Source organism: Pyrus communis, chromosome 3 (assembly GCF_041283825.1).
Source record: "Pyrus communis isolate YQ-2024b chromosome 3, ASM4128382v1, whole genome shotgun sequence".
NCBI lineage: Eukaryota > Viridiplantae > Streptophyta > Magnoliopsida > Rosales > Rosaceae > Pyrus > Pyrus communis.
Window position 1 is genome coordinate 409951 of NC_142567.1, and position 25745 is coordinate 435695.

Genomic DNA, 25745 nt, shown 5'->3' on the forward strand with positions numbered 1-25745 from the left:
ACGTGTCCGAAAGATGACGTGGCCTACATGCCGAAGCCGCGATTATTGTGTGCGTCAGATATATATAACTTACGTTTCATGTGTGTAAAATTTGACATGAACGAAAGACTAGTACATGCGTTGGAAAATTAATGATGTGTTTAATTACGCTTTGAAGGAAAAAATATTGTATGTGTCGATTTTACTATTTTCTCTTCTTCTATTAATTCTTTTAACAAACAATATGATAATTTAAAATTCACACATACTATTTCAAGACTTAATAATGTGAAATTCAAAATTGATAGATAGTAAGCATAGATTTTGTACCCCATAATTAGGGGATTAGTGATTGGCCCACATACTTAGGACTATATCCTCTTCTTTTATTGGTTGGAATTAGGGTTCTCTACCCCATTAGAAACCCTCGTACATTTCCAAATTTGGATAAATTCAAGCACTAATGAGAATTCAAAACGGACATAATTTGATGTTTATATTTTCTATGTTCGTCATTTTGCTATGGTTAAAATTATGTCATTGCGCTTTCTCTCCAATGCAACTAATTTTAAATTTATAAGAAATAAATTAATTTAAATTCGAATATTGTTTGATTAAAATGAGGACGCTTTGGATAGAAAATACAAGATCAACACAACAATCATATATTACATTGTTTTCAACTCTAAAAAATACTCTTTCTCCTCCCTCTCTCAACGAAGAGACGCAAGTTTGATATTTCTACGCTACAAGGGTACCTCTCATAAGGAGTGAGACATAATATAGAGAGACTTCTACACTTTTGTGAGAAGTGTCGTATGGATGACTTGATCGATATGTACCAAAATCCAAGTTTTTCTTCTCAAGTGAACTTCCAAGCCGAAAGTGAATGGATTGGGGTTCCTTTCCACCCTACAATAAGACATTTCCCATTCCAATCAAGTGTGCAAGGAGGGCTTCCAAACTTTTTAGCCACCAAACTAGCTTGGTACAAAGCTGCATTACTTAAGTTGATTTCCACCATTCTAAACCTTGCAAAGAAGGCTCTCCACACCTCCATCGTCACGCTTCTCACAACCCTTTCACTCCCCTCCGCCACCACAATGTTTCGTATTCCCTCATGTAACAACCCCTCCATCAGCACTCTGTCCTTCTCCTGCTTCATGCAAGCCTCAAGGCAGTCGAAAAATGCGCTGTAATAAAACAGTGCGTCGATGAATCGGTTCACAAATGACGGTGAATTGTGGTTCGCCTCCACCTCAATCACCACCATTACACAAGGGCTGAGATTTCTCATCACCCTCATCAGATTTTCCAAGCAACTTGGCCTTGAAATCATCGTCCTTAGTATTAGAGGCGCGTAAACCACCACAGCTTCGTAATCCTCAACATCAAACAATTGGTCCTTGACATCTTCCATGTCTGCCACAATCACTGCCTTGAATTGAAAGGGTAAATTCAAGGCCTTTGCGACGCTTGCCAGCCTCCTTCCTGTCTCCTTGATCTTCTGCTTGCCTGTCACTCCCACTGCGGTTATTGTAAGGAGCTCAATGTGGCACTCCTCACGCCCTGCAAGCACTTCCATCAGCCCTGTCCATTGCACTCCGCTTCTGATTTCGAGATCAATCAAATGAACGTTGCTTTCCAAGGCTACGTTTTCGAGTATTACTTGGATTCCTGGGTGCTGCATTACTGAATGAAAGGGGGTATCTTGGTAGAATGCAAGAAATGTAAGGTTTGTGCTTAGTCCATTACTATAAGTAGATATTTCATTCCCCTTATACATGCCGTTCCCCGTTTCCTTTTCGATCCTCTTGCGAAGTGCCTCGGCGAAATAGAAAACAACCCTCTGGACAGGGTTGACTTTGAAGGAGGCAGCAAATTCGCAATGAAGAAGCAGGCGGTTTGCGCGCTCGAATTGTTGGTAGCCTACCTTCTCTGCTGCAGCTAAAAGGACGTGAGCAAGCTCCACATCTTTCGTTTCTTCTTCAGATAGACCCGAAAGCGCGTAACCAAACGGGTGCAAAGGCATGAAAAAATCGCCATATCCTTGATTAGAGAATTGCACATACCTTGCTCCGGCAACCCTCATGATCTCCTCGGTTGACAATTTTTGTTGGATCGAAAACAAGGAGGCTTCAGCTTCATTGCATCTGTTGCTTAATCTGTCTCCCCTCAGATTCTTGAACGCACTGCCGTAGTTGTTTAGGAGCTCCAACACAGCTAAGGAAGACTGATGGGGCATTTGCTTGTTGGTTTCCGCAATGTCTGATTCTCCTATTTGGCTGTACGTGGGCTCATTCGTCGCGTCCTGGATTGGTTGCGTGGATGGGAAGGCAGAGTCAAAGGTGAAATTATCCCAATCGGAGTAATTTGACTTGGATGGTTGTTGGTAATGTTGATTTTGTTGTTGGTAGTGGCGGTGGTCGTGATCTTTGGAAACATGAGCTCGTGCTTTCTCGGACTTGAAGCTGGGACGTTGGAGATCATGTTCGGAACAACCTGTATGGAAACTGAAATTATCCAACATCAAATCACTTGCCTTGGATTGTTGTTGATCTTTGGACAAATGAGATAACTTTTCCATCTCTCCCAGCCCTAATTCTTCTATCCCAAACAAATGGTCTGGCTTCCCTTTGAGCTCCTGATCTTCCTTCTCATAATCTTCAAGCTGGGGAGTCAAACCACCGCCGCCGCCGAGGACTCCAAAATCAAAGGGTGTGAAGGAGAAGAATGCATTCGCCATGCCGGATTATATATGAACAAACAAATTCACCAAATATATTCTCAGAGCTCAAGTGAACCTCAAGTGAGACAGTAGGATTATGCGGATTCGTATCGATGAATATATCTATATCAGTTTGTATGTTTGGTTGATAACAACGATCACAGGCATGAGTAATAAGGCACAGTTTAAGGCGAGGAATGCAACCACGATAGTGACATAATTCCGATATTGTCAACAAAGCCAGCAGCCATGAAATGCCAAAAACTTGTCCAAATAAAAACCATTTAATCCTCTATTTGAGCTAAAAATTAAACAAACGTCGTTGCTAGTTATCATATTTAATCAAAATATTCTGCGCAAAATTACAAGGTCGATTAAACGATGGGATTAATTAAAGGAAGAAGATGTGGACTGGCTTGGATGAGTACAGAGAGTTAAAAGACGAGAAATTTTTAGTTGTGACATGAATATGGATGGTACGTTATGTGTTTTTATGCAAGTGGTGAAAATTTTTAATTTTTAAGTTATTAACCTTTTAACACAAATAACCCACCATTTATATAAGGACACATGATGTACCACATCGTGTGACGATAACACTGAAAAATCTCTCTTAAAAGACAAACTCAGAAACATGAAGATATATACCATTTAACTTGAGAAGATACCATTTAGCTTGACCATATATACGGTACTTCTCGTAGTCTCAACTTAATGCACCAATTTTTTTTTTACATTATAAAGAGGCCAATAACAAGATACCAACTATGTTGATCTTCATTATCTGATTGATATAATATATAATGCACGTCTTGCCAAGAATAATACAATTAAATAATTAAGATACAGTTGTACGATGGCTATAAAAATAAGGTACAAGTTCATCCAAAGAAAAGAAAAATGAAATTACAATTTTGGAACAGCCATCCAACAATACAAAATTAAGTATTAAACGAAGTGAAGGGATCTGTAGCTTAAATGGTTCAGAAAATTTATTCATACACTTGAGGTTTTGTGTTCGATAGTCAATTAATGAGATGAGTTTGTGAGATTTAGACCTTGTTGTCTTGACGACCATGATCTTCTCCGCAATCGTTACAAAGTTTGGCTTCTGTCCTTCTACATAACAAAACCATGGAAAACCACATAAGACCCTTTACCACCCTAACCGTACCAATTGATAGAGATTTTACCACATATGCAACCGGGTTAAAAACTCTTATATTACTTGCAAGAAAGACAAGGTTGTTGTAGTATAAACGGTTCTCGCAAGGTCGTTCTCCACAGGGATTATTAAATAATTCGAAACAAACTAAATTTCAATTAATTACTGTAAAGCAGAAAGTTGAGATGATTGGTTTTATAACCTACTTAAATTAAAACGAATTCAATTAATAAAAATAAACTAATATGCAATATTAAAGATGAAAGGAAAATAAAATTGTTTTGGAAAAATCAAATTAAGAAAACACTAGGGTTTCACCATCACCTAGCAATCCTATGTATTTTTATCAATTACTTATGATCTATACATGCCACTTTGAAGGTTAGGTTTTCCTAGTTTATATTCTATTTAGTTTATATTCTATTTGGAACCTCCAACATAGAACGTATATCTAACATGCAACCCGTCCGGACGTTCGGATCAAATCTGAACATGAGAGACTCATTATGCTTCATGAAAACCCTTTGAAAAACCATGCAACCCTTAAGATGTGGTGTTCATCTTAAGTGAAATTACAATTATTAATCACAAGAAGCCAGCATCAATTTCAGGGAACCTTCCGACCAAAATTGCATCAAATTACTTTTTTAAAGATCCTAATGGTGATCAGACATTAAGACAATTAGATAGTTTTAATTACGGTGATCAATAATTCAAGGTATGCCTGCAATCAATCATAAGCAATTAAATAAAAATTACATATTCATGCTAAGGCTTACGGTTTCACCCTAGCAAAAGGAATTAGTTATGCATATTCATAATTGAAATCATAGAACATATTATTAATAATAAAAGGAATGAAAACACCTTAAGGTAGAAAATCTCCAAGAACCCTAGCCAAGTTCTTTGTCTCCCCAAAGTTGCATAAAAGAAAAGCCTCCCCCAAAATAAGAACGGCCAAGCCCTTTTAATGTCTCCCTCAAGCTAACACACAAACCCTAACCCTCAAGTATTTTATTCCCACTAAGAAACTAAATAATAATAACGTAAAGTAGAAAATAAATTCCTAATTAACCTAGGAAAAACTGCACAAAAACTGTTCAGCCACGTTTTAGCCTCAAATCTCCTCCAAATCCGGCCCAAGATAGCTTGTTTTAAAGATAAGAACATTCTGAACACATCTCCAGAAGGCCACAAACCCTTCCGATGTCATCTTGGGCTCCAAAAACGCAATTCAAGCCCAACACGTCACTATTCCAGCACTGCGCATGGCTCCTTTATTTTATTGCCAGAAAATCATCGCTTGATAGAAAAAGCTGATATTTTGACAGGATCAAGCTAAGTGACTCACGAACGTCCTCCAATTGGAATTACTCCAAAATTCGTCAATTTGACCATGTTTTGCTCCAGAGGAAGTCGAAAATCCTGTATTGGAAATATAATTCAAAGTATCAAAATTCTTCCAAATTATTAACCAAAATATACTAAGAATAGGGTTAAATATATAATATAAAATATACTCATCACCAATAGCCACAGTGAGGTAATATAGCCACCAACCAACAAAGTCAGCCGCTCCTAAGCCCATTGCTAGCTCTCTTTTAGCTATAGCCACAACAACCAAAGACTCAACCTCGTCACTCAACCTCCACCACCACAAACAACCAAAGCCGGCAGCTATTGCCACCCTCTCAACCCACTTTTCCTCTCTAGCGCCACCAAAAATCGTGTCATCCATCACTGGCATCACCACAACCCTACACCAATGAAGCATTGTCTCATGCAACCCTAGGAAAAATATTGCTCTGCTCGACAAACATATTTTGCCATCAACAACACCGCCAAAAGTAGCGCGCCCATCTACCTCAGCGGCGATGCTACCTTTGATTCCCAAACCGACGCAGACTTGCAATGTGCACAGGAATATCCAAGCAGTGTTCAAACGGGGACGGAAAATGGGACTCGGGAACTCGGTTATGATGATGATTTTTCCTGTTATGCAGTGGATAAAGGCGGCAATGGTGACGATGGAAACAAGAAGATAGAGAAAAGGAGTAGCAGCATAGAGGAAGATATAAAAGATGCATGATGAATCGTAGTTGGAGGGCTCCGGAGGAGGAATGATGAGAGTGGGGAAGCTTAAGCTAAAGAGACAGTTGGCGCAAGATAGCCTGGATAGGAGGAGGAATGAGAGGGGAAGCAATAAACTGAGGAGGGTGAGTGTGAGAATATGGAAAGGTTGTTTTAGGAAGATAGTCGAATTGATCAAGAGCTTCTTAGCACTTTGTTCCGAATTGTACTGCCGACCCATTTTTTGTTGTAAACCCAAAATTAAAGCGATCGATCTATCTTTCTTCTTGTCTAGAAAATGATCAATATAATGTAAAAGGCTTTGGGTTAAGCGATATACCTGATAAAGGTTGTGTGGCCTTGGAATAAAGACGGTAGACTTGTGTGGCCTTGGAGTAAAGATAGGGGCTACTCTGTTAAGAGTGGTTATTGGTGGGCTATGGATCATAATATGCTTGATATGACACGCCCCGACCCCGATATTCCCTGAATACCAGGATAGATACGTGCTGGCCGACATCTGAGGGTGACGAAAACCATTTATTGAGTGTAAATGCTGAAAACAAGGGGTAAATAAGGTTTATAAATATAAAAGAATAATTAATATGCAAATAAGGACCGTGTTCAGAGCACATCTCTAATCTAGAACGCTAAAAGAAAATAATATAAAATTGAATGAAACAAAGGAGTGGGTCTTACACCACGAGGACTCGAAGATGCCGATGCGGAAGTGCCTGAACGTCGGGATTGTATGCCTCGATTCTAAGTCCTGAAGGGGGCGCAAAACAAACATGAGTGGACTAAGTTGATATATATATAATAAAACAGTTATCAACATACTAACCCCCAGGTTTTATGAAAACACATATATAATTATAAACATAGGTTTTCCGAAACCTAGCATGTCGTGCAATGTCTCAAATCATAATTCGCATAAAATAATAAACACTAGTGAATGTCCGATACAACTCTCGATGCCCCATGCCGGCTCCCCGTCTCTGAGTAGACAGTCAGAGGAAAACACACTCCAGGCCCTATGCCAACACCAAACCGTCGCCCGGGACGGACCGGATCTATCTCTACGTCCCGTAGCGGAAAGGACCACTAGGTAAGTACAAAACCAGTGAACATACATATATTGAAAATCAACTTCATAGTATAAAGTCATCCATCATTTATATTATAAAGAGGTGTTCTAAACATGTTCTAAATATCATATCGTCATCTATCAGATATTCTATAAGAACATGGGTTATAGGAAAAATAGTAATAATTCAAACTAGCCTCAGTAAGCATGTTATCTCGTAAAATGTTTCATAAAATATAATCATCAAATCATGTTTTTCATGTATGCATTTCTACTATCAAAACATGCATTTTTAGAAGGGGTCCACTCACAGTACTTCGCCGTCGAAAAGCCTCGCCATCTAGCGAAGAAGGAAACGCCACAGATAATTGCCCCTAAGCACATAAATGGTACATTTAGTCAAACTCTACTCAAAAGATTGAATTTGGGAAAACGGACATCCGAAATGGGTTCAGGACGTCGAAATTAGCCTAGGAGGGGTCCCGCACGAAAACCCAAAAAGTCAACGGTCAAAGTCAACGTTGACCGTTGACCGGTCAAAGTCAAAGTCAACGGTCAGACCGGGTCCGGGTCCGGGTCAATAGGTCAAACGGGTTTGGGCTTGGATCCGGATTGGGTTAAAGGGTTTGGACTTGGGTTGGATCTGGGTTTGGGTCTAATAGGTTTAGGGTTAACGGGCCGAAGGCCCTAAAAGAAACGGCCCAAAGGCCTTTAAATTAACAAAATCAAAATAAAATAAATAAAAAGGATGGGTTGGGCTGCCCAGGGTTTTGGGCTTGGCAGGAAAGGCCCAAAGGCCTTGGGTGTTCGCCAGAAAACTGGGAAATGTCTCCGAGGTGGTTTCTTCGTGGTTTGACGTCCAAAACACAACCATGGGGTTAGAAAAGAGCTATAGGTGTGGGCATGGGTGTGTGTGTGTGTGCGTGTTCTGCTCGGAGGGAGGGAGAGAAAGACAGAGAGAAAGAAAGAAATAAGAGAGATTGAGAGAGAAGAAAGAGATGAGAGGCTCGGGGGGACAGAATCAGGGGGTGGGCCCCTTGGGCTCACCAATTAAGACTCAAAAACAATTTTAAAAAGGAAAGTATCCCCCAAACTTAGTGAAAATACAAAAATACCCATTTTCTTACGTAAATCCCGGGACGAGTTGTTACATGATATCACCTCTTCATCCCACACTTTGCACCAGATTGACCCAATGGTCTGGAAGCTAATTTGGAAGCTTAAGATGGTCCCAAAAATTAACAACTTCCTCTGGAGAGCTGTCTCAAATTGTATTACTACAAAGCTGAATTTAATTCGTCGCCACATTATTCCGGATCCAATATGCCCTTTTTGTCAGGAATATAAGGAGTCCATTGAACACATTTTGCTTCTTTGCCCTTGGGTTCATTATGTTTGGTTTGGCTCTAATGTTGGTTATTGTCCCAATGGAGATGCTATCACTACTTTCGATCAATGGTTACAGACAATGGCTCAGAGGCAATATGCTACATCTTCACATAAGACATGCTTACTGGTACAAATTGGAGTTATTTGTTGGGAGATTTGGAAAAAGAGGAGCCATGCTTGCTTTAACCACACCCGTCCAAATCCTATTAGTGTGATTACCAAAAGCAAGCTTTTGTTTGGTGATATTTCTGCAAGGGTGTCTTTCCTACGCTATGCCTCCTCATTTGAATCACCACAACCTTCCCTCAATTGGTCCGCTCCCGCATCTCCTTTTTATAAAGTGAATGTGGACGGGGCTTGGACCACTTCTTTCCATACTGGGGTTGGAATTATTATTCGTGATTCAATGGGTTTGATGGTAGGAGGAGAAGCAAAGTTTTTATTACGTTCTACCATCGAAGAGATTGAAGCGGAGGCTGTTTTGGCAGGAATGTTGTTGGCTTGGGAATATCAACTACAACAAGTCATTATTGAGAGCGACTCAAAATCAGTTATCAATGTTATCATTAATTGTCATTACAAAGGATCATGGCGCATTTTCCCGATAATTGTCGCCATTCACCGCTTAGCTACTCACTTCTCCAATATCCGATGGAGATGGACTTCACGATCCTTGAATCAAGCAACTCATTTTGCTGCTAAACTGGCCAACTCGAGGGTGAGCACTTGTAGATGGGCGACAATGCCCCCTCACTCTTTGGTGATGGTTCTTTTAAGCGACGGCTTACCGTGCCCTCTTATTACGGATGATTGAGGCCGGTGGACATCCTCCACCATCCTCTCCTTTTGGTTGCCTTTTATGGCTTTTGGCAGTACCTCCTTTTCTATTTGGGTTTCTTGTATTCCTTGTATGCTAAGGTTGTACTTTTCATCTCCCTGCTGGGAGTGGAGCTTTTGCATTTGTGGCTCCTCTGTTTTACTCCTTCTTGTTAATGAAGTCCTGCTTTACCCAAAAAAAAAAAAAAAAGAGATAAATTGTTCACAATTATTGGTTGTCAACAAGAATATGTAGTGGTTGCCACGCCCAAGTACAGTTGACTTCTAATCATGGTGTTATATATATATATGTTGTAGCCTAGTTTATCTGACAAGGTTAGGGTGGCCGGTGGCAAGGAGAAGAGAGAGAAATAGAGATGTGTTTGTAGAATTGTACGGGAATGTGTGTTGTTATCCCTCCTACATTGTGCCTTTATTTATAGTAATAAAAAGAGAGAAGATATTCCTTCTTCCCTAAGTAATACAAGTTGTAATAGGAAAGGATAACTAAAATCAAATCTATTCTAGGATTTACATAATCACACTTAAACCATGAATGTTTACAACACTCCCCCTTGAGTGTCCTTGGATCAAACCTAAATTGCGGGTTCGTGGATGCACGTGTGAAGATTTGAGGATACGGCACATCCCTATTCATCCACGATGTCCTAAACGATCATGCCAAAGTGTAATTTCGTGCGCGGTCCCAGTAGTAGGGTCGGCCACATAATGACATTCAATGGGGTGTATTGTCGTAATATACAGACCACTCGGGATACGCTCCATCTTCTCTAGAATACACTTCTGGCCATATTCGTAGGAAGTTATGCATAGAAATTCAACTTCGTCTTCTACGTAGGTTTCAACGTGGTAATTTTTATCTCTAATGTCTTAGAAACTTAACAACGTTTTTCCGGAACGTGGAGAATAGAGTGCCTCAACATTGGTCAAGATTGTACCATTGGACAACATTGTACGTGCCTTACCGTATCCTTTAATCAGGTTGGATGGGCCTGAGAGAGTTGTCAGAGGTGCATATCCTGAGTGGTTTGTATAAACTTTTATAAAAACAAATATCAATTCAAAATAATTTTATTTATTCAAGGATGGTAATTAATTAAAACTTAATATCCAAAAACAAATCACCAACGAATAATCCAAACATAAAGGAAAATTGTTCAAAAATCAACCAAAAAACAATGAGGGGTTCGACCACTAGGTGGAATTCGGCCCCATTGTCTTATTTCAACTAAAAAATAAGTCTATGTCTAAGATTCTAATCTTCCATAGGGGTGGTATCCTCTTGAAAGTAAGAAACCTTCATCTTTGTAGTCTCCGGTTCGTCTACTTGCATGAAGTTTGATTCAAACTTCTTACAACGAGAATGATATTCATCTACAACCTTCTTGGGAGCTCGGCAAACATGAGACCAATGGTCCTTTGAACCACAGTGATAGCACATATCCGCATCCATGGTTTCAGGTGCTTTGCTTTTATTCTTGAAGTTCGGGGCCCTGGGAAAGAGGTTTGGGCGCTTCTGGGCTTTGTTTCCTTCCTTGGATGGGCCTTGACTTTGTTGACCTTGGTGGGATGGCTTTTGGCCTCCCCTACCATGCCTTTTTTAGCGTTTTGGGCGTTGGTTGGTGTTATAATGTGCTTCAGGCACAGCAGTCGCCTCAGTAGGTCGAGCTTGATGATTCTTCATCAACAGTTGGTTCTGCTTTTCAGCATGAAGTAAAACAGAGATCAAATCCGAGAAATTAGTGAACTACAAAGCTCTATATTGTTGCTACATGACAATATTAGAAGCAGAGAAGGTCGAATAGGTATTCTCCAAGAGATCCTCTTCAGTCAAAGTTTCATTGCAAAACTTGAGAAGTGATCGGATTCGACAAACCTTAGAATTATATTCATTCACAGACTTAAAGTCTTGGAAGCGCAAGTGCTACTAGTCGTGTCTTACTTTAGGCAAGAATATGTCATTTTGGTGATCAAAACGATCAGCCAAAGCGACCCATATTGCATATGGATCCTCCTCAGCAAGATACTCAGTTTGCAAGGTGTCATGGATATGTCTTTGATTGAAGATCATAGCAGTGGCTTTTTCAGCTTCACCAACAAGGTTGTCCGTCTCTTCTTCAATAACAGGATGCAAGTTCTTGGTAGTGAGGTGGAGCTTCACATCTTGGACCCACTTGAGGTAGTTCCTTCGAGAGACCTCTAAAGCGGTAAAGTTGAGTTTGTTCAATTCGACATGTTCCTATCACAAAATAGATGGACAAGATATGGCTAGTGTAATGGAGAAAAATCAATCATTCACATAGAAATAGAACATACAGGTTCTAATAGACATTTATTGGTTTAATTTTGCATGAAAAAATTCATGTTTTCAAACAAGGCATGTTTAAGAAACTTCAGGTTTCAAAATAATTATGAACTTCAGGTCTATATATTCTTGCAGGCAAACACAAATATATACACAGAAAAATGCAAAATAGAAATTTTAGGTCTACAATTATAATTGAATTTAATTATTTGGACTTCAGGGCAAATTAAAGTGTGGGTGAAAAAATATAAACCCAAATTATTTAAAAAATATTAAATAATCTAAGCTCGAGGTCCAAAAACTTGGACCAAAGCCCACGAGTAGGTTAAGTAATTGTGGTATGTGTGACCTAGGCCCAAAAATTGGGCTAGGATGTCTCGGGTGGGGCTGCAGGCCCACGGGGAGAGGAAAAACAGGGGGCTGCAAAAAGGCAAGCCCTAAAAAAAAAACATGGGCCGTTTCAGGCGAGCCCAAGAATTTTTCATTTTTTTTCACGGGCCTAGCTTAGGGCACCAGGCCCAGATAAGAGGTCTAGGAAAAATGGGCTGCAAGTGTAAGCCCAAGGAAAATAGGAGCCCAACAGGGGCTTAGATTGGCTGTAAGCAGGACATGGGAACACCGTGGCCTTAAGAAGGTCGATGTCTTGGGCCGAGGAAAGCAAACGTAACAGCAAGCCCAATGGGCAATGTAGGCCGAGGAACCGAGACACCCCAACAACGTTGGGTGTCGAAACTGAACCGGGGGAACACCGACATCACTTTTGGCGACTGTCCTCGGGGGTCATGGCACGGCAAAGCATGTGGTTCAACTGGGAACCCAAATTGTAGACGGAAACTTAGGTTTTGAAGTCGGGGGTCTGAGAAACGGTGTGGGTTTGAAGAATCAGTCGGTGTTCATCGGATTTTTGAGAAAAACCTATCGTCTCTGACGATGGCGAGGTCCCAATCTGATATACCCCAAGTCAATACCTAGCTACAACCTTGACTGTGTGGTAATGATGGGTACTGAGGAAAGGAATTGCACAACAAGAAGAAGGGAAATTCTAGTTGTTTTCATATATGCTTTCAAGTACACTAGCTGAGGCTTTTAAACCATAAGCCAACCATTACATTCGCGTGAGTGCCATCTGACATAACAGACAACTTAATTAAAACTAAGACCCACAATTAACAAGATTATTAGAATCTAGTCCTTACTCAATTACAATCTGACCCCATTATTTAACTATTATTTCATAATGATCCAAGGATTCACTAATAGGCCAAATGCAAGATCATAACATCACTCCCTTCTTCGAGAAAACCTTGTCCACAAGGTTAAAGAGAGAAAGCAGGGAATCGAGCTTAGAAGTCTTCAAAGTCCTCCCATGTTGCAGAACTGGCATCTCGATCTTGCCACTGAACAAGCAATTAAACTTAGGCATAATTACCCTTCTTATACATGCGCCTAGCAAGAATGGAGGCAGGAACCAACTGCTGAAGACCATCTTCTGTAACTTGGGGCAACGGATTGTTGGCTACCACATTCGGACCTAAGTGCTTCTTAAGACTGCTGACATGGAAAACAGGGTGAACTTTAGAAATTGCTGGAAGTTCAAGTTTGTAAGCCACATCACCTACTCGGCTGAGAACCTTATAAGGACCATAGAACCTGGGTAACAGTTTGTGATAACTGTGTGCAGCCAATGATTAGAGTTAATAATGAATAAGCTTCAGATAAACCATTTCGCCAACTTCAAAACTCTGTTCCAATCTCTTTTAATTAGCTTGTGACTTCATCCTTGTCTGAGCTAATTCAAGGTTCATTTTCAAAATCTCCAAAACCTTGTCTCTCTCAACCAAACATTGTTCCATAAAAGCTAACTTTGTAGAACCAGATTCATACGGTGGGAAATAGCCATACACGAATTTGAAGGGTGTGAACTTAGAAGAAGTATGGTAGGAGGTATTGAAACACCATTCGGCCCATGACAACCATTGCACCCATTTTTAGGTTGGCCCCCAACAAAGTAGCGCAGGTAGGTTTCCAAACATTGGTTCATAACTCAGTTTAACCGTCAGTTTGAGGATGGTAGCCCGAATTCATACACAACTTAGCATTTTGCAGTTTGAATAATTCATTCCAGAAGGCACTTAAGAAGATGAGATCGCGGTCACTTACTATAGAGTTGGGCATGCCATGGAGTTTGAAAATATGCTCAAGAAAGAGCTGTGCTACACTAGCCGTTGTATATGGATGTGCCATAGGAACGAAATAGCTGTATTTGGACAGCCGATTAACCAGCACCATGATAATAGTCTTACCCTTGCAATTAGGAAGTCCGACGATGAAGTCCATGCTTATATCAGCCTAAATTCGCTTAGGAATTGGAAGTGGCCTTAATTTTCCAGGAGGTGCCACTGTTTCATACTTATGTTGTTGGCAGATGTAACACTCAGAGACAAAGAGTTTGACATCATTTTTCATACTCGGCCAATAAAAGTCCTTCTTAAGTTTGTGGTAAGTTTTAATCACACCTTGATGACCTGCAGCAGGTATGGAATGATAAGCTTCTACAAGCTTAGTGCGCCAAGGAGAGGAATGGCTTAACAATATTCGTGCCTTATATCGTAAAAACCCATTCTTGAAAGAGTAATGAGAAGATGTAGAGGTGGTGGCATTAGTCTCCTGTGCTTGGAAATACTCTTTAGCTTTACTCTGAATCCAAGAATCCTGCTCATTATATTGTCGAAGTTCATCAAACCAACCAAAATGAGGATATGATATTGTTGCATATTCAGGAAGAAGAGGAGAGCCGTGTACATGAAAGAGAACATCAGCAACATGGTTGTCACTGCCACTACGAAACTGGATATCATAATTATAGCTGAGAAGCTTAGAAACCCATTTTTGTTGGCAATGAGTATTGGCTTTCTGAATCAAGAAGTATTTGAGGCTGCAATGATCAATTTTAATGGTGAAATGTCTGCCTTATAAGTAGGTATGCCATTTCTTCACGGCATAAACTATGGCAATAAGCTCCCGTTCATAGGTTAAGAGAGATTGATTTTTTGGACCAAGTGCTTGACTGGTAAAGGCAAGAGGTTTTCCCCCTTGTTGTAAAACGGCTCCAATGCCATTACCTGAGGCATCACACTCTAGTTCGAAGGGATTGGAGAAGTCAGGTAAGGCTAAAACTAGTGGGGATGTCATAATGTCTTTGAGTTGATTGAAAGTTGTTATAGCTTCTTGAGTCCAGTGGAAATTGTCCTTCTTGGTCAATTGATATAAGGGATGGCAAATCTGACCATATATAGCAGTGAATTTGCGATAATATCCCATGAGACCCAAAAAACCCCCTCAATTCTTTAAGAGTCTTAGGAACCGGCCAATCATGGATGGCTTGTAATTTGGAAGGATTTACAGCTACCCTTTCTCGAGACACGATATGGCCTAAGTACTTAACACACTGTTGACCAAAAAAGCACTTGGATTTCTTAAGGAACAAGTTATGTTGTTGTAAGATTTGGAAAACAGCCAACAAATGAGACATGTGATCCTCCCAAGAGTGGCTGTAGATGAGGATATCATCAAAAAATACCAATACACACTTCCTTAAGAAAGGTCGAAAAATGTCTTTCATGAGTTGTTGAAATGTTGTCGGGGCATTAGTAAGCCCAAAAGGCATTACCAATAACTCGTAATGGCCTGCATAAGTTTTGAACGCTGTTTTTTCAACATCTTCAGGTTTCATCAAGATTTGGTGATAACCGAAGCGAAGATCTAACTTTGAAAAATAGGTGGCACCACAAAGTTCATCCAAGAGATCATCAATCAGAGGAATTGGATATTTGTCTTTGACAGTGAGAGCATTAAGCTCCCTATAATTAATACAAATATGCCAAGTGCCCTCTTTCTTCCGGACAAGAAGTACGGGAAAGGAAAAATGACTATGACTGTGTCGGATAAAGCCGGCATCCAATAAATCTTTGACAACTCGTTCAATCTCATTCTTCGCAAGAAGCCTATAATGATAGGGTCGTATATTAGGTGGTTTGGCACTGGGCAGCAATGTAATATGGTGATCATGTGAGCGGGAGGGTGGAAGTTGAGATGGCAGCACAAAGAGGGACTTAAAGTCGGCCAATAGTTTGTTTAGTTGGGTAAATTGAGCTGGGGACAACTCAAAATCACTAACAAGCACCGGTGGTGTCTCCATAGAATACAACAAAAGGCCTAAGTTGGAATTAGCAACTTCTTTCTCAAGATGTTGTAAGGAGACTTCTTGGATAATAGACAGTGAAGTCGCCGAATGAAACAATTTGTATTGCTGATTGTTCTTCGTGAATTCCAGAGTCAAGTGGTGGAAATTCCATAATACAGGGCTAATGGAAGAGAGCCATCAAACCCCCAGGACTAAATCACAACCCCCGAGAGGCAATGAATACAAGTCAACAGTGCAATCATAACCCCCTAAGGACAATGCGTTGGACCTCCAACAACCTGAACTTTTGACCTTACCACCATCGGCAATCATGACCTCGAATGTCTTAGTAGGATGAAGCGATTGGCCCTATTGTTTTAACAATCGAGTGTCAATAAAGTTATGTGTGCTGCCGGAGTCTAACAGAATCCTCACAGAATAACCATGGAGAGTGCCCTACACTTTCATAGTTTGAGCCTTTGGAGTGGCGGTGGTCCCATAGAATGCACACTTACTAAATTCCATGTGATGAACTTCAGGAGGTGAGTCCGAGGTGAACTCATCAAACTCCTCTTGGTCAGCAACATCGAGCATAAGCAATTGCTTCAACCCACATTTATGACCCGAAACCCATTTGTCAATGCAAAACCAACATTCGCCCTTGTCCCGTTTTAATTGAATTTCAGCTAGAGAAAGCTTCTTAACAGGTTAATTTTGGACTCTGTAGTGTTGGGTTGGTGTTTAGGGACTTTGGGTGATGGTTTAGTGATGCCGCCTTTGAGCTCCTGAAACTTAGTATCTAACTGAACCTCTATGGCAATAGCATCATGAACAGAATGAGGCTTCAACATTTTCACATCATACTTTAATTCCCATTTAAGACCACCAAGGAAACAACTCTTTAACAAGAGAGGACCAACATCACAAGTACGATTAGCAAGTTTGCGAAATTCAGCTATATAATCACGTAGGGTACCTGTTTGGCGAAGTTTGAAGAGTGCCTCAACACCATCTTCAAACTCGGAAGGACCAAACTCCTTACACAGGGCTTGAGTAAAGTCCCCTCAACAGGGAGTAGTAGTGGAAGAATCCATCCATCTATACCATTGAAGAATCTCCCATTCGAGGTGGAATGAAGCTATGACCACGCGCTGAGAATCGGGAATGCCATAATAAATAAAAAATTGTTCAGCCTTATAGATCCAGGCTAACAAATCATCACTATCGCCAAATCGGGGAAATTCGATGCGCGGAGACCACGATGGCTTGACCGTAACATTGCCTGAGGTGACTGGACTGTGCGGAGACTGGATTCAGTCTATGTCAGGAGGTGGAGGAAGATCAATGAAAGGAGGAGCAGAACCCTCACCGTTGCCGCGAACGGCTTGCTCACGACAAAATTGCTTGAAATACATAGGCAATCGAGTTTCAAATGCATGATCAATGGCTTCAGTGAACTGAGTGGGAAGGTTGACTAAGGTGTTTTCGATGGCGGCAACACGAGATTCCATGGCGGAGATGTGGGTCGTGGTGGTGGGACGGGGCATATACAGAAGGGATACCAGAATCGGATGGTGATACCAATGATATAACCCAAGCCAATACCTAGCTACAACCTTGACTGTGTGTTAATGATGGGTACTGAGGAAAGGAATTGCACAACAAGAAGAAGGGAAATTCTAATTTTTTCATATATGCTTTCAAATCCACTAGCTGAAGCTTTTAAACCACAAGCTAGCCATTACATTCGCGTGAATGCTATCTGGAATAATAGACAACTCAATTAAAACTAAGACCCACAATTAACAAGACTATTAGAATCTAGTCTTTACTCTATTACAATCTGACCTCATTATTTAACTATTATTTCATAGTGATCTAAGGATTCATTAATAGGCCAAATGCAAGATCACAACTATAGGTGTGATTATCGAGGAATAACAGTGGTGAAGCCGTGGTCAACTTTGGGCGGTGCCGAAGGTTAAGGTTTAATGCCAAAGGCATATTCTCAGATAGAGCAAGGGTTTTGCTCTGGTGCTTCGCAGCCTATGGTGGGCTCGTGTGAGCCCAGTGGTGTCGGGGTCATGGGTTCAAAGAACCCTTAGGGTTTTCCGAGTTCTTTGTCTTTTTCTTTTTTTTTTCTTTTTCAATTCTGTTTCTATAATTTGATTTGATGCATATGTAATTCAATAATTTCAATGTATGTACATATATTTGATGCAATTCATGGAAATATCAAATTCACATAATTCAATAATTATGATTATGATGCATACACAAGTTATGTATAATCTAAAATTCGTAAAACGTAAAGTTGGGTCATGCATCATGGTGAATGTTCATGCTATCAGGGCTGCAAAAATATCGAGATAAAAACCGTTGTTTTGAAAGAACCTGATTGCGTGATGATATAGATGAACTGGTTTAATGCAGAAAAAAAAAAATTTCAACGTTAGATTCCTAAGCGCAGCAGTATGAGTATGCTAATAACATGTTGTAGCCTATTTTATCTGACAAGGTTAGGGTGGCCGGCGACAAGGAGAAGAGAGAGAAAGAGAGATGTGTTTGTAGAATTGTAGGGGAATGTGTGTTGTTATCCCTCCTACATTGTGCCTTTATTTATAGTAATAAAAAGAGAGAAGATATTCTTTCTTCCCCAAGTAATACAAGTTGTAATATGAAAGGATAACTAGAATCAAATCTAATATAAGATTTACACAATCACACTTAAACTATAAATGTTTACAACAATATATATATATATATATATATATCATTAATGCTAATTGAGAGGACTTTTAAAGTGGGACTTTTCAAGAATTATTTGTCACCTCACAGTTTAACATTAGTTTTCGTGTCAATATTATAATATATTGTGTAAAAAACATAAGGTGATAGACAGTTCATGGAGAGTTCCACTTTTGTGGAGTATTCCCTTCCACCCAACAGTAAGACATTTCCTATTCCTATCAAGCGTGCAAGCAGGGCTTCCATACTTTTTAGCCACCAAACTAGCTTGGAACAAAGCTGCATTACTTAAGTTGATTTCCACCATTCTAAACCTTTCAAAGAAGGTTCTCCACACCTCCATCTTCACGCTTCTTACAACCCTTTCACTCCCCTCCGCCACCACAATGTTTCGTATTCCCTCATGGAACAGCCCCTCTATCAGCACTCTGTTGTTCTCCTGCTTCATGCAAGTCTCAAGGCTGTCGAAAAATGCACTGTAATAAAACAGCGCATCGATGAATCGGTTCACAAATGACGATGAATTGTGTTGGCCTCCACCTCAATCACCACCATTACACAAGGGCTGAGAGTTCTCATCACCCTCATCAGATTTTCCAAGCAACATGGCCTCGAAATCATTGTCCTCAGTATTAAAGGCGCGTAAACCACCACAGCTTCGTCACCCTCAATATCAAACAACTGGTCCTTGACATCTTCCATGTCTGCCACAATCGCTGCCTTGAATTGAAAGGGTAAGTTCAAGGCCTTTGCGACGCTTGCCAGCCTCCTTCCTGTCTCCTCGATCTTCTGCTTGCCTGTCACTCCCACTGCGGTTATTGTAAGGAGCTCCATGTGGCACTCCTCACGCTCTGCAAGCACTTCCATCAGCCCTGTCCATTGCACTCCGCTTCTGATTTCGAGATCAATCAAATGAACCTTGCTTTCCAAGGCAACGTTTTCAAGTATTACTTGGATTGCTGGGAGCTGCATTACTGGAATAAAAGGGATATCTTGGCAGCATGCAAGAAATGAAAGGTTTGTGCCTAGTCCAAGACTATACGTAGACATCTGATTCCCCTTATACATGCTGTTCCCCGTTCCCTTTTTTATTCTCTCGCGAAGCGCCTCGGTGAAATAGAAAACAACCTTCTGAACACTGTTGACCTTGAAGGAGGCATCAACTTCGCAATGAAGAAGCAGGCGGTTTGCGCGCTCGAATTGTTGGTAACCTACCTTCTCTGCTGCAGCTAAAAGGATGTGAGCAAGCTCCACATCTTTCGTTTCTTCTTCAGATAGACCCGAAAGCGCGTACCCAAACGGGTGCAAAGGCATGAAAAAATCACCATATCCTTGATTAGAGAACTGCACATACCTTGCTCCGGTAACCCTCATGATCTCCTCAGTTGACAGTTTTTGTCGGATCGAATACGAGAAGGCTTCAGCTTCATTGCATCTGTTGCTTAATATGTCTCCCCTCAACTTCTTGAACGCACTGCCGTAGTTGTTTATGTTGGAAATTCAACTCAAAACAGGCTGTAAAAGGTTGTTGATGGCTGTTAGTTTCTTTACAGGTTGTATCCACACATGCTGCAACTTTAAAGACTAAAGTTTCCTCCATGTGCTAGCCGAAAGGTTGTGATTACAACCTGGAATGATGCTGCCATGTGATGTGCTAGCAGGAAGACAGCAGTGTGCTGCCATGTGCTAGCCGAATGTAGACAACCTGGAATACATTTGGTCTTTTCATTTTTTACGTTCCCATGTGTTAAAGACAGCAGATATGCTGCTGTCTGTGTGCTGTCAATTGATGGTGTAAAGGTGTAGGTTGTGTTGTATTTAAGGGAGCCTCTCGTAAGGCTTTAGATAGAAATCCCATCTGATTTGTCATTCAATTCTAGAAGTGTATTTGCAATCTGTTTTTTAATATCAAAGTGCCTTGTTTGCCAAAGCTTGTAGCTTCCCTCATTTCTCAATTTTTGTCCAATTTTATTGAGAGTGAAAGTGAGAGGTGTGATAGAGTTTGTAAACTTATCACCCACATATTTTGGTATTGAGTTAGTAAACTCTTGTCAATACCAACCGTTTAGGAGCTCCAACGCAGCTAAGGAAGACTGATGGGGCATTTGCTTGTTGGTTTCCGCAATGTCTGATCCTCCGATTTGGCTGTACATGAGCTGATTCCCCGCATCCTGGATCGGTTGCGTGGATGGGAAGGAAGGGTCAAAGGTGAAATTATCCAAATCAAAGTAATTTGACTTGGATTGTTGTTGGTAATGTTGGTTTTGTTGTTGGTAGTGGCGGTGGTCGTGATCTTTGGAAACATGAGCTCGTCCTTTCTCGGACTTGCTATTGGATCGTTGGAGATCATGTTCGGAACAAACTGTATCGAAACTGAAATTATCCGTCATCAAATAACTTGCCTTGGAATGTTGTTGATCTTTGGACAAATAAGATAATTTTTCCCTCTCTCCCAACCCTAATTCTTGTATCCCAACCAAATGGTCTAGCTTCCCTTTGAACTCCTGATCTTCCTTCTCATATTCTTCAAGCTGGGGAGTCAAACCACCACCGCTGCCGAGGACTCCAAAATCAAAGGCTGTGAAGGAGAAGAATGCATTCGCCATGTCGGATAAGGGTATATGCACAAATAAATTCACCAAATATATTCTCAGAGCTTAAGAGAACCTGACAATAGTATTATTCGGATATGTGCCGATGAATATATCTATATCAATTTGTATGTTTGGTTGATAACGATCACAGGCATGGGTACTAAAGCACATTTTAAGGCGAGGAATGCAACCATGATAGTGACATAATTCCGATATATTCAACAAAGGCAGCAGCCATGAAATGCCAAAAATTTGTATTTAACCCTCAATTTGAGCTAAAAGTTAAACAAATGTCACTGCCAATCACCATATTTAATCAAAATATTCTGCGCAAGATTACAAGGTTGTTAAACGAAGGGATTTAATTAAAGGAGGAAGATGTGGACTCGCTTGGATGACTACGGAGAGTTAAAAGACAGAACTCAGATACACGACAAATAAAAGGGTTGGACAGGAAAGTAAAAAACTAAAAGCAGTAACGTATTATTATATTACTGTCTATAGTTTTTTCAATTGGAGAAGATTACTATAGATTTTGAACCTTTTTAATCCAGCATTTTCGGTAATATCATGGAATTGGAAATTCGGAAGAAAACTTTTTAACTCTAATTAGGTCAATTGACCTTGCATTTTTCTGTGATTGATTATGTATATTTACAGAAGAAGATTAGTAACGACAGAAAAACACATGCTGACACAGGGTTATAACTATAGTGTTAATCTCACTGCTCATGTAATATAACTTATGTGAGAAGTGAGATAACATATTTCGTGCCAGCCAGGTAAGTTCCACAACGGAAGAATTTTAACTCTTTGGTTAATATTGTACAATACTTCTTGCTCAAGTTATGATCTGTGAAATCAGAGACACCACCTTGCAATGAGCTGTGTTAAGATTGGTGTGTGTGTGTATCAATCTGTCGCTGTATTTGTACTTAAGAAGATACCATTTTACTTGATTATAGTACTTCTCATATTCTCAATTTAATGCACCAATTTTTTGTTGTTACATTGTAAAGGAACCAATACAAAGTTACCAACAATGTTGATCTTCATTATCAGCTGATTTGATAATATATAAATGCACATCTTGCCAAGAATAATACAATTAAATAATTATGATACAGTTGTTGTACGTTGGCTTTAAAAATAGGAATTGGATCCTTTCTGAGTCAATGCATCAGGATCCTACTGATCGGACAACATGGGCCGTTGGATTTTGATCCAACGACTACAATTATTATAACTTTTGAGGGACCCCTCTATTTGTAGCCGTTGGATCAAATTCCAACGGGTCCATGTTGTCCAGTTAGTAGGATCCCGAGGCATTGCCTCGGAGAGGATCCAATTCCTTAAAAATAGGGTACAAGTTCATCCAAAGAAAAGAAAAATTAAATTAAATTTTGGAACAGCTACCCAACAATACAAAATGAAGTATGAAACCTTTATTCAGAACATTTATTCTTGCATCCGAAGCTACCCAACAATATAGCTTAGATGGTTCAGAACATTTATTCTTGCACCCGAAGTTTTGTGTTCAATAATCAATTAATCGGATGAGGTTATAAGATTTAAACCTTTTCGTCTTGACGATCATGATCTTCTCTGCAAATCGTTACGAAGTTTGGCTTCTGTCCTTCTACATAACAAAACCATGGAAAGCCACACATTACCCTTTACTACCCTAACCATACCAATAGTCTCAGTGAGGTAATACAGCCACCAACCAACAAAGTCAGCCACTTCTGAGCCCATTGCCAGCTCTCTTTTGGCTTTAGCCACAACAACCAAAGACTCAACGTCATCCCTCAACCTCCACCACCACAAACAACCAAAGCTGGCAGCTATTGCCACACCCTCTCAACCCACTTTTCCTCTCTAGCGCCACCTAAAACCCTGTCATCCACCACCGGCTTCACCACAACCCTACACCAATGAACTTCCAGTGTGGCTAGTTTATTGCCATATATATGCTAATTAAGAATAACAAAATTTTATTTTTAATCATGGTGGTAGAAGATGCCTTTTAAAAAAAAAAAAAAAAATATATATATATATATATATATACTGCCTTCTTTATGCATCAATGATCATCCATTTACGGCCAAGCAGACTTTTGCAATAGAAAATACTTGCTTGTGTATTTAGCCTTGTTAATTTGGAGGATTAAAATTATGCTGGTCTGCCTTTTCTAATCAAGTTTTAATTAATATTGGTGGTCTTAATTAGTTACAGCAGTCGTGCATGCTGATTCTTTTCATTGCTTGTCACTGTCTGGGATTATGGCGTAACGTGTGACTTTTGGTGATTTATTAAAGCTTGGAGACGGATAGAGAGTGCCCGTGAATAATTTGATGAACTGCAAATATACAATCTCTCTCTCTCTCTCTCTCTCTCTCTCTCTCTCTCTCTACACACACACACACACACACACACACACACATATACATGTAAGAAGTACTACTGCCCCCTGATTGGTGGTCACGATGATGATCATTTAATAGTAATCTTTGCCTCAACAGTCAATCAACCAACAACATTTTCAAGTTGATATATAAAAATTTAACCTCAAAAACATGCTGCTGCTATACTATTATAAATAAATATGCTCAAGTACTCAACAATTAATATATTCTGGTAAAATCAGAATATTAAGGTCGATCCTTAATTAAGTGGTCCAGACTCAAGGCATGTTGTTAGTCTATATACAATATATAGTTCGTTGGACCTAGTATGCGCGGATGCCTAATTGCCTATACGTACCTGTTTTGGGTCATTGATTAATTGTTTTATCGTTGGCTACACATTCGGTGACCCCATCATCCGTTGCATGTTATACACTAATTAAAGCTTAAAGACATAGTTTGGCTTCCAATGGCAGCTTCTCCAAATTAATTTCCCCATAATCTAAAGCGATCCTCCTGTTTCTGTTTGTTTGTGCACAGCAGGAAAACGGGAAAAGGGAAACCCTGTGATCTGAGTTTCCACTTTAATTTCTGCAAATGGACACTCACATGTCACATCACTCCCTCACTGAGCTCCCTCCAGTGACTAGGATGCCATCAATTGTTTTTTTTTACTCACAAAATCCAGTAAAGTAAATGATTGAGAGCGCAGGAGGAGGAGGAGGAGGAGGAAGCAGGCCCTCGGTTATATATCTGAATTGGATTTGCTGGTGGGATTCTAACTTGTCCCGCCGTACCACAATTATATTATATTCACGTGGGAAAGTGTTAAATTACTTGAAAACAAAAAAAGAAACAAAAGTATCGCACAAAATCCAGTAAAGTAAATGATTGAGAGCGCAGGAGGAGGAGGAGGAGGAGGAAGCAGGCCCTCGGTTATATATCTGAATTGGATTTGCTGGTGGGATTCTAACTTGTCCCGCCGTACCACAATTATATTATATTCACGTGGGAAAGTGTTAAATTACTTGAAAACAAAAAAAGAAACAAAAGTATCGCCGTTGCCGGGGATCGAACCCGGGTCACCCGCGTGACAGGCGGGAATACTTACCACTATACTACAACGACTTTGTTGTTACAATCGCCCGCCCTTTTTTTTATTATTGATGTTGAGCTATTTTCACGTTTTGGCTTTCGGATATTTGGCTGCTTCGTCAAAAACTGGGTCGTCGTGTGCACTTCACCCTAAACCCTAAGTGCACAAGTGACTTGTTAACCCTAAAAACCCTAAACTGAGAGGCTTCCATGTTCCAGCCATGTCAGGCTTCCCACTGGAGTTAATCTTTGAAATCCTTTTACGGCTTCCCCCGAGGATTTGCTACGATGTTTTTGCGTCTCCAAAGCTTGGAATGCTATCATTCATGGCCAGCACTTCACCAAATCCCATCTTCAACGCTCCATTGAAACCAACTTTTCTCGCAATCTTTTATTCACGGAATTTGGTTGGACAAAAAAACCCGTTCATTATTTACTCATCGCCATTTTACGATAACGATACCCACCGACAGGAGAGGCGTGAAAATTTAGCACCCTCCGAAAAATCCAGAAAGGTGTACTTTGATGTTGGGCTATGCCAATGGTCTAGGTTGCATTTATAACTATGACGCTATGCGTATTTGCTTTGTGGAACCCGTCCATTCAAAAGTTCAAGATGCTTCCTCTCCCACACCCGCCGTCATCAAAATTCACAATGAAACATCACTATGGATTCGGGTGCGATTCAGTTAATAAAATCCTGAGAACTGCAGAGTTGTTGGGTAAAGTTCAGGTTGTGTTTATGAAGTCAGTGTTCATAGCCTAAAATCCAACTCATGGAAAAGTATTCAAAGCATGTCTTGGAATGGTTTTTCAATGCATTTCACTCGGATCGTGTTTTTCAATGGCGCTCTGAGTTCGCTGATGCATAACAAATTAGATACACAAAGCAAAATATAATTAGGTTTATTGATCTATGTTATGAATCGTTTTATTTTTGTGGCCACTCTATTAGTTATTTTTGTATGTAGCAGACTTGTTCTCAGCTTGTCTAATTTTTATTCACCTCTCATTTGGTAGTGCATGTCTTAATATTTTGTCCTGATAGTCTCCTGGGTTTAGCACATATTTTCGAACTTTTGTGTACAAAACATAGAAATTGATTGTTGCACTCGGAATGCAATAAGTTGTTTCAGCTTGGTTGGATGGATTTGTAGCTA

At 40.1% G+C, this 25745-nt stretch overlaps 3 protein-coding genes, 1 non-coding gene and 2 pseudogenes across 4 annotated transcripts; 1 reads left to right on the forward strand and 5 right to left on the reverse strand.

Annotated features, from left to right (window-relative positions):
• Positions 1-588: 588 nt before the first annotated feature.
• LOC148697696 (DELLA protein RGL1-like) lies at positions 589-2900 on the reverse strand. The gene has a single exon (XM_088690209.1). The coding sequence runs from the start codon at positions 2723-2725 to the stop codon at positions 842-844; it is 1884 nt and encodes a 627-aa protein (XP_088546335.1). The 5' UTR covers positions 2726-2900; the 3' UTR covers positions 589-841.
• Positions 2901-3603: 703 nt separating this feature from the next.
• On the reverse strand, positions 3604-6210 carry LOC137714675 (uncharacterized). Its single transcript, XM_088690210.1, has 2 exons — positions 5406-6210; positions 3604-3887 (listed from the first exon to the last, which is right to left on the reverse strand). The coding sequence occupies exons 1-2, from the start codon at positions 6181-6183 to the stop codon at positions 3760-3762; spliced, it is 906 nt and encodes a 301-aa protein (XP_088546336.1). The 5' UTR covers positions 6184-6210; the 3' UTR covers positions 3604-3759.
• A 2287-nt stretch (positions 6211-8497) lies between these two features.
• Positions 8498-9232, forward strand: LOC148697697 (uncharacterized). Its single transcript, XM_088690181.1, has one exon. The coding sequence runs from the start codon at positions 8498-8500 to the stop codon at positions 9230-9232; it is 735 nt and encodes a 244-aa protein (XP_088546307.1).
• Positions 9233-10323: 1091 nt separating this feature from the next.
• LOC148697698 (uncharacterized) lies at positions 10324-12944 on the reverse strand (annotated as a pseudogene).
• Positions 12945-18606: 5662 nt separating this feature from the next.
• On the reverse strand, positions 18607-21302 carry LOC137714674 (DELLA protein RGL1-like; annotated as a pseudogene).
• A 3244-nt stretch (positions 21303-24546) lies between these two features.
• Positions 24547-24618, reverse strand: TRNAD-GUC (transfer RNA aspartic acid (anticodon GUC)). The gene has a single exon. It is a non-coding gene; the product is annotated as a tRNA-Asp (tRNA).
• Between the last annotated feature and the right edge of the window lie 1127 nt (positions 24619-25745).

Coding starts and splice junctions, on each gene's coding strand:
- LOC148697696 (XM_088690209.1), bottom strand. CDS start 2,725: ATGGCGAATGCATTCTTCTCCTTCACACCCTTTGATTTTGGAGTCCTC.
- LOC137714675 (XM_088690210.1), bottom strand. CDS start 6,183: ATGGGTCGGCAGTACAATTCGGAACAAAGTGCTAAGAAGCTCTTGATC. Junction 3,888..5,405: donor GCTATATTACCTCACTGTGG/CTATTGGTGATG, acceptor TAAAATCTCTAT/CAATTGGTACGGTTAGGGTG.
- LOC148697697 (XM_088690181.1), top strand. CDS start 8,498: ATGGCTCAGAGGCAATATGCTACATCTTCACATAAGACATGCTTACTG.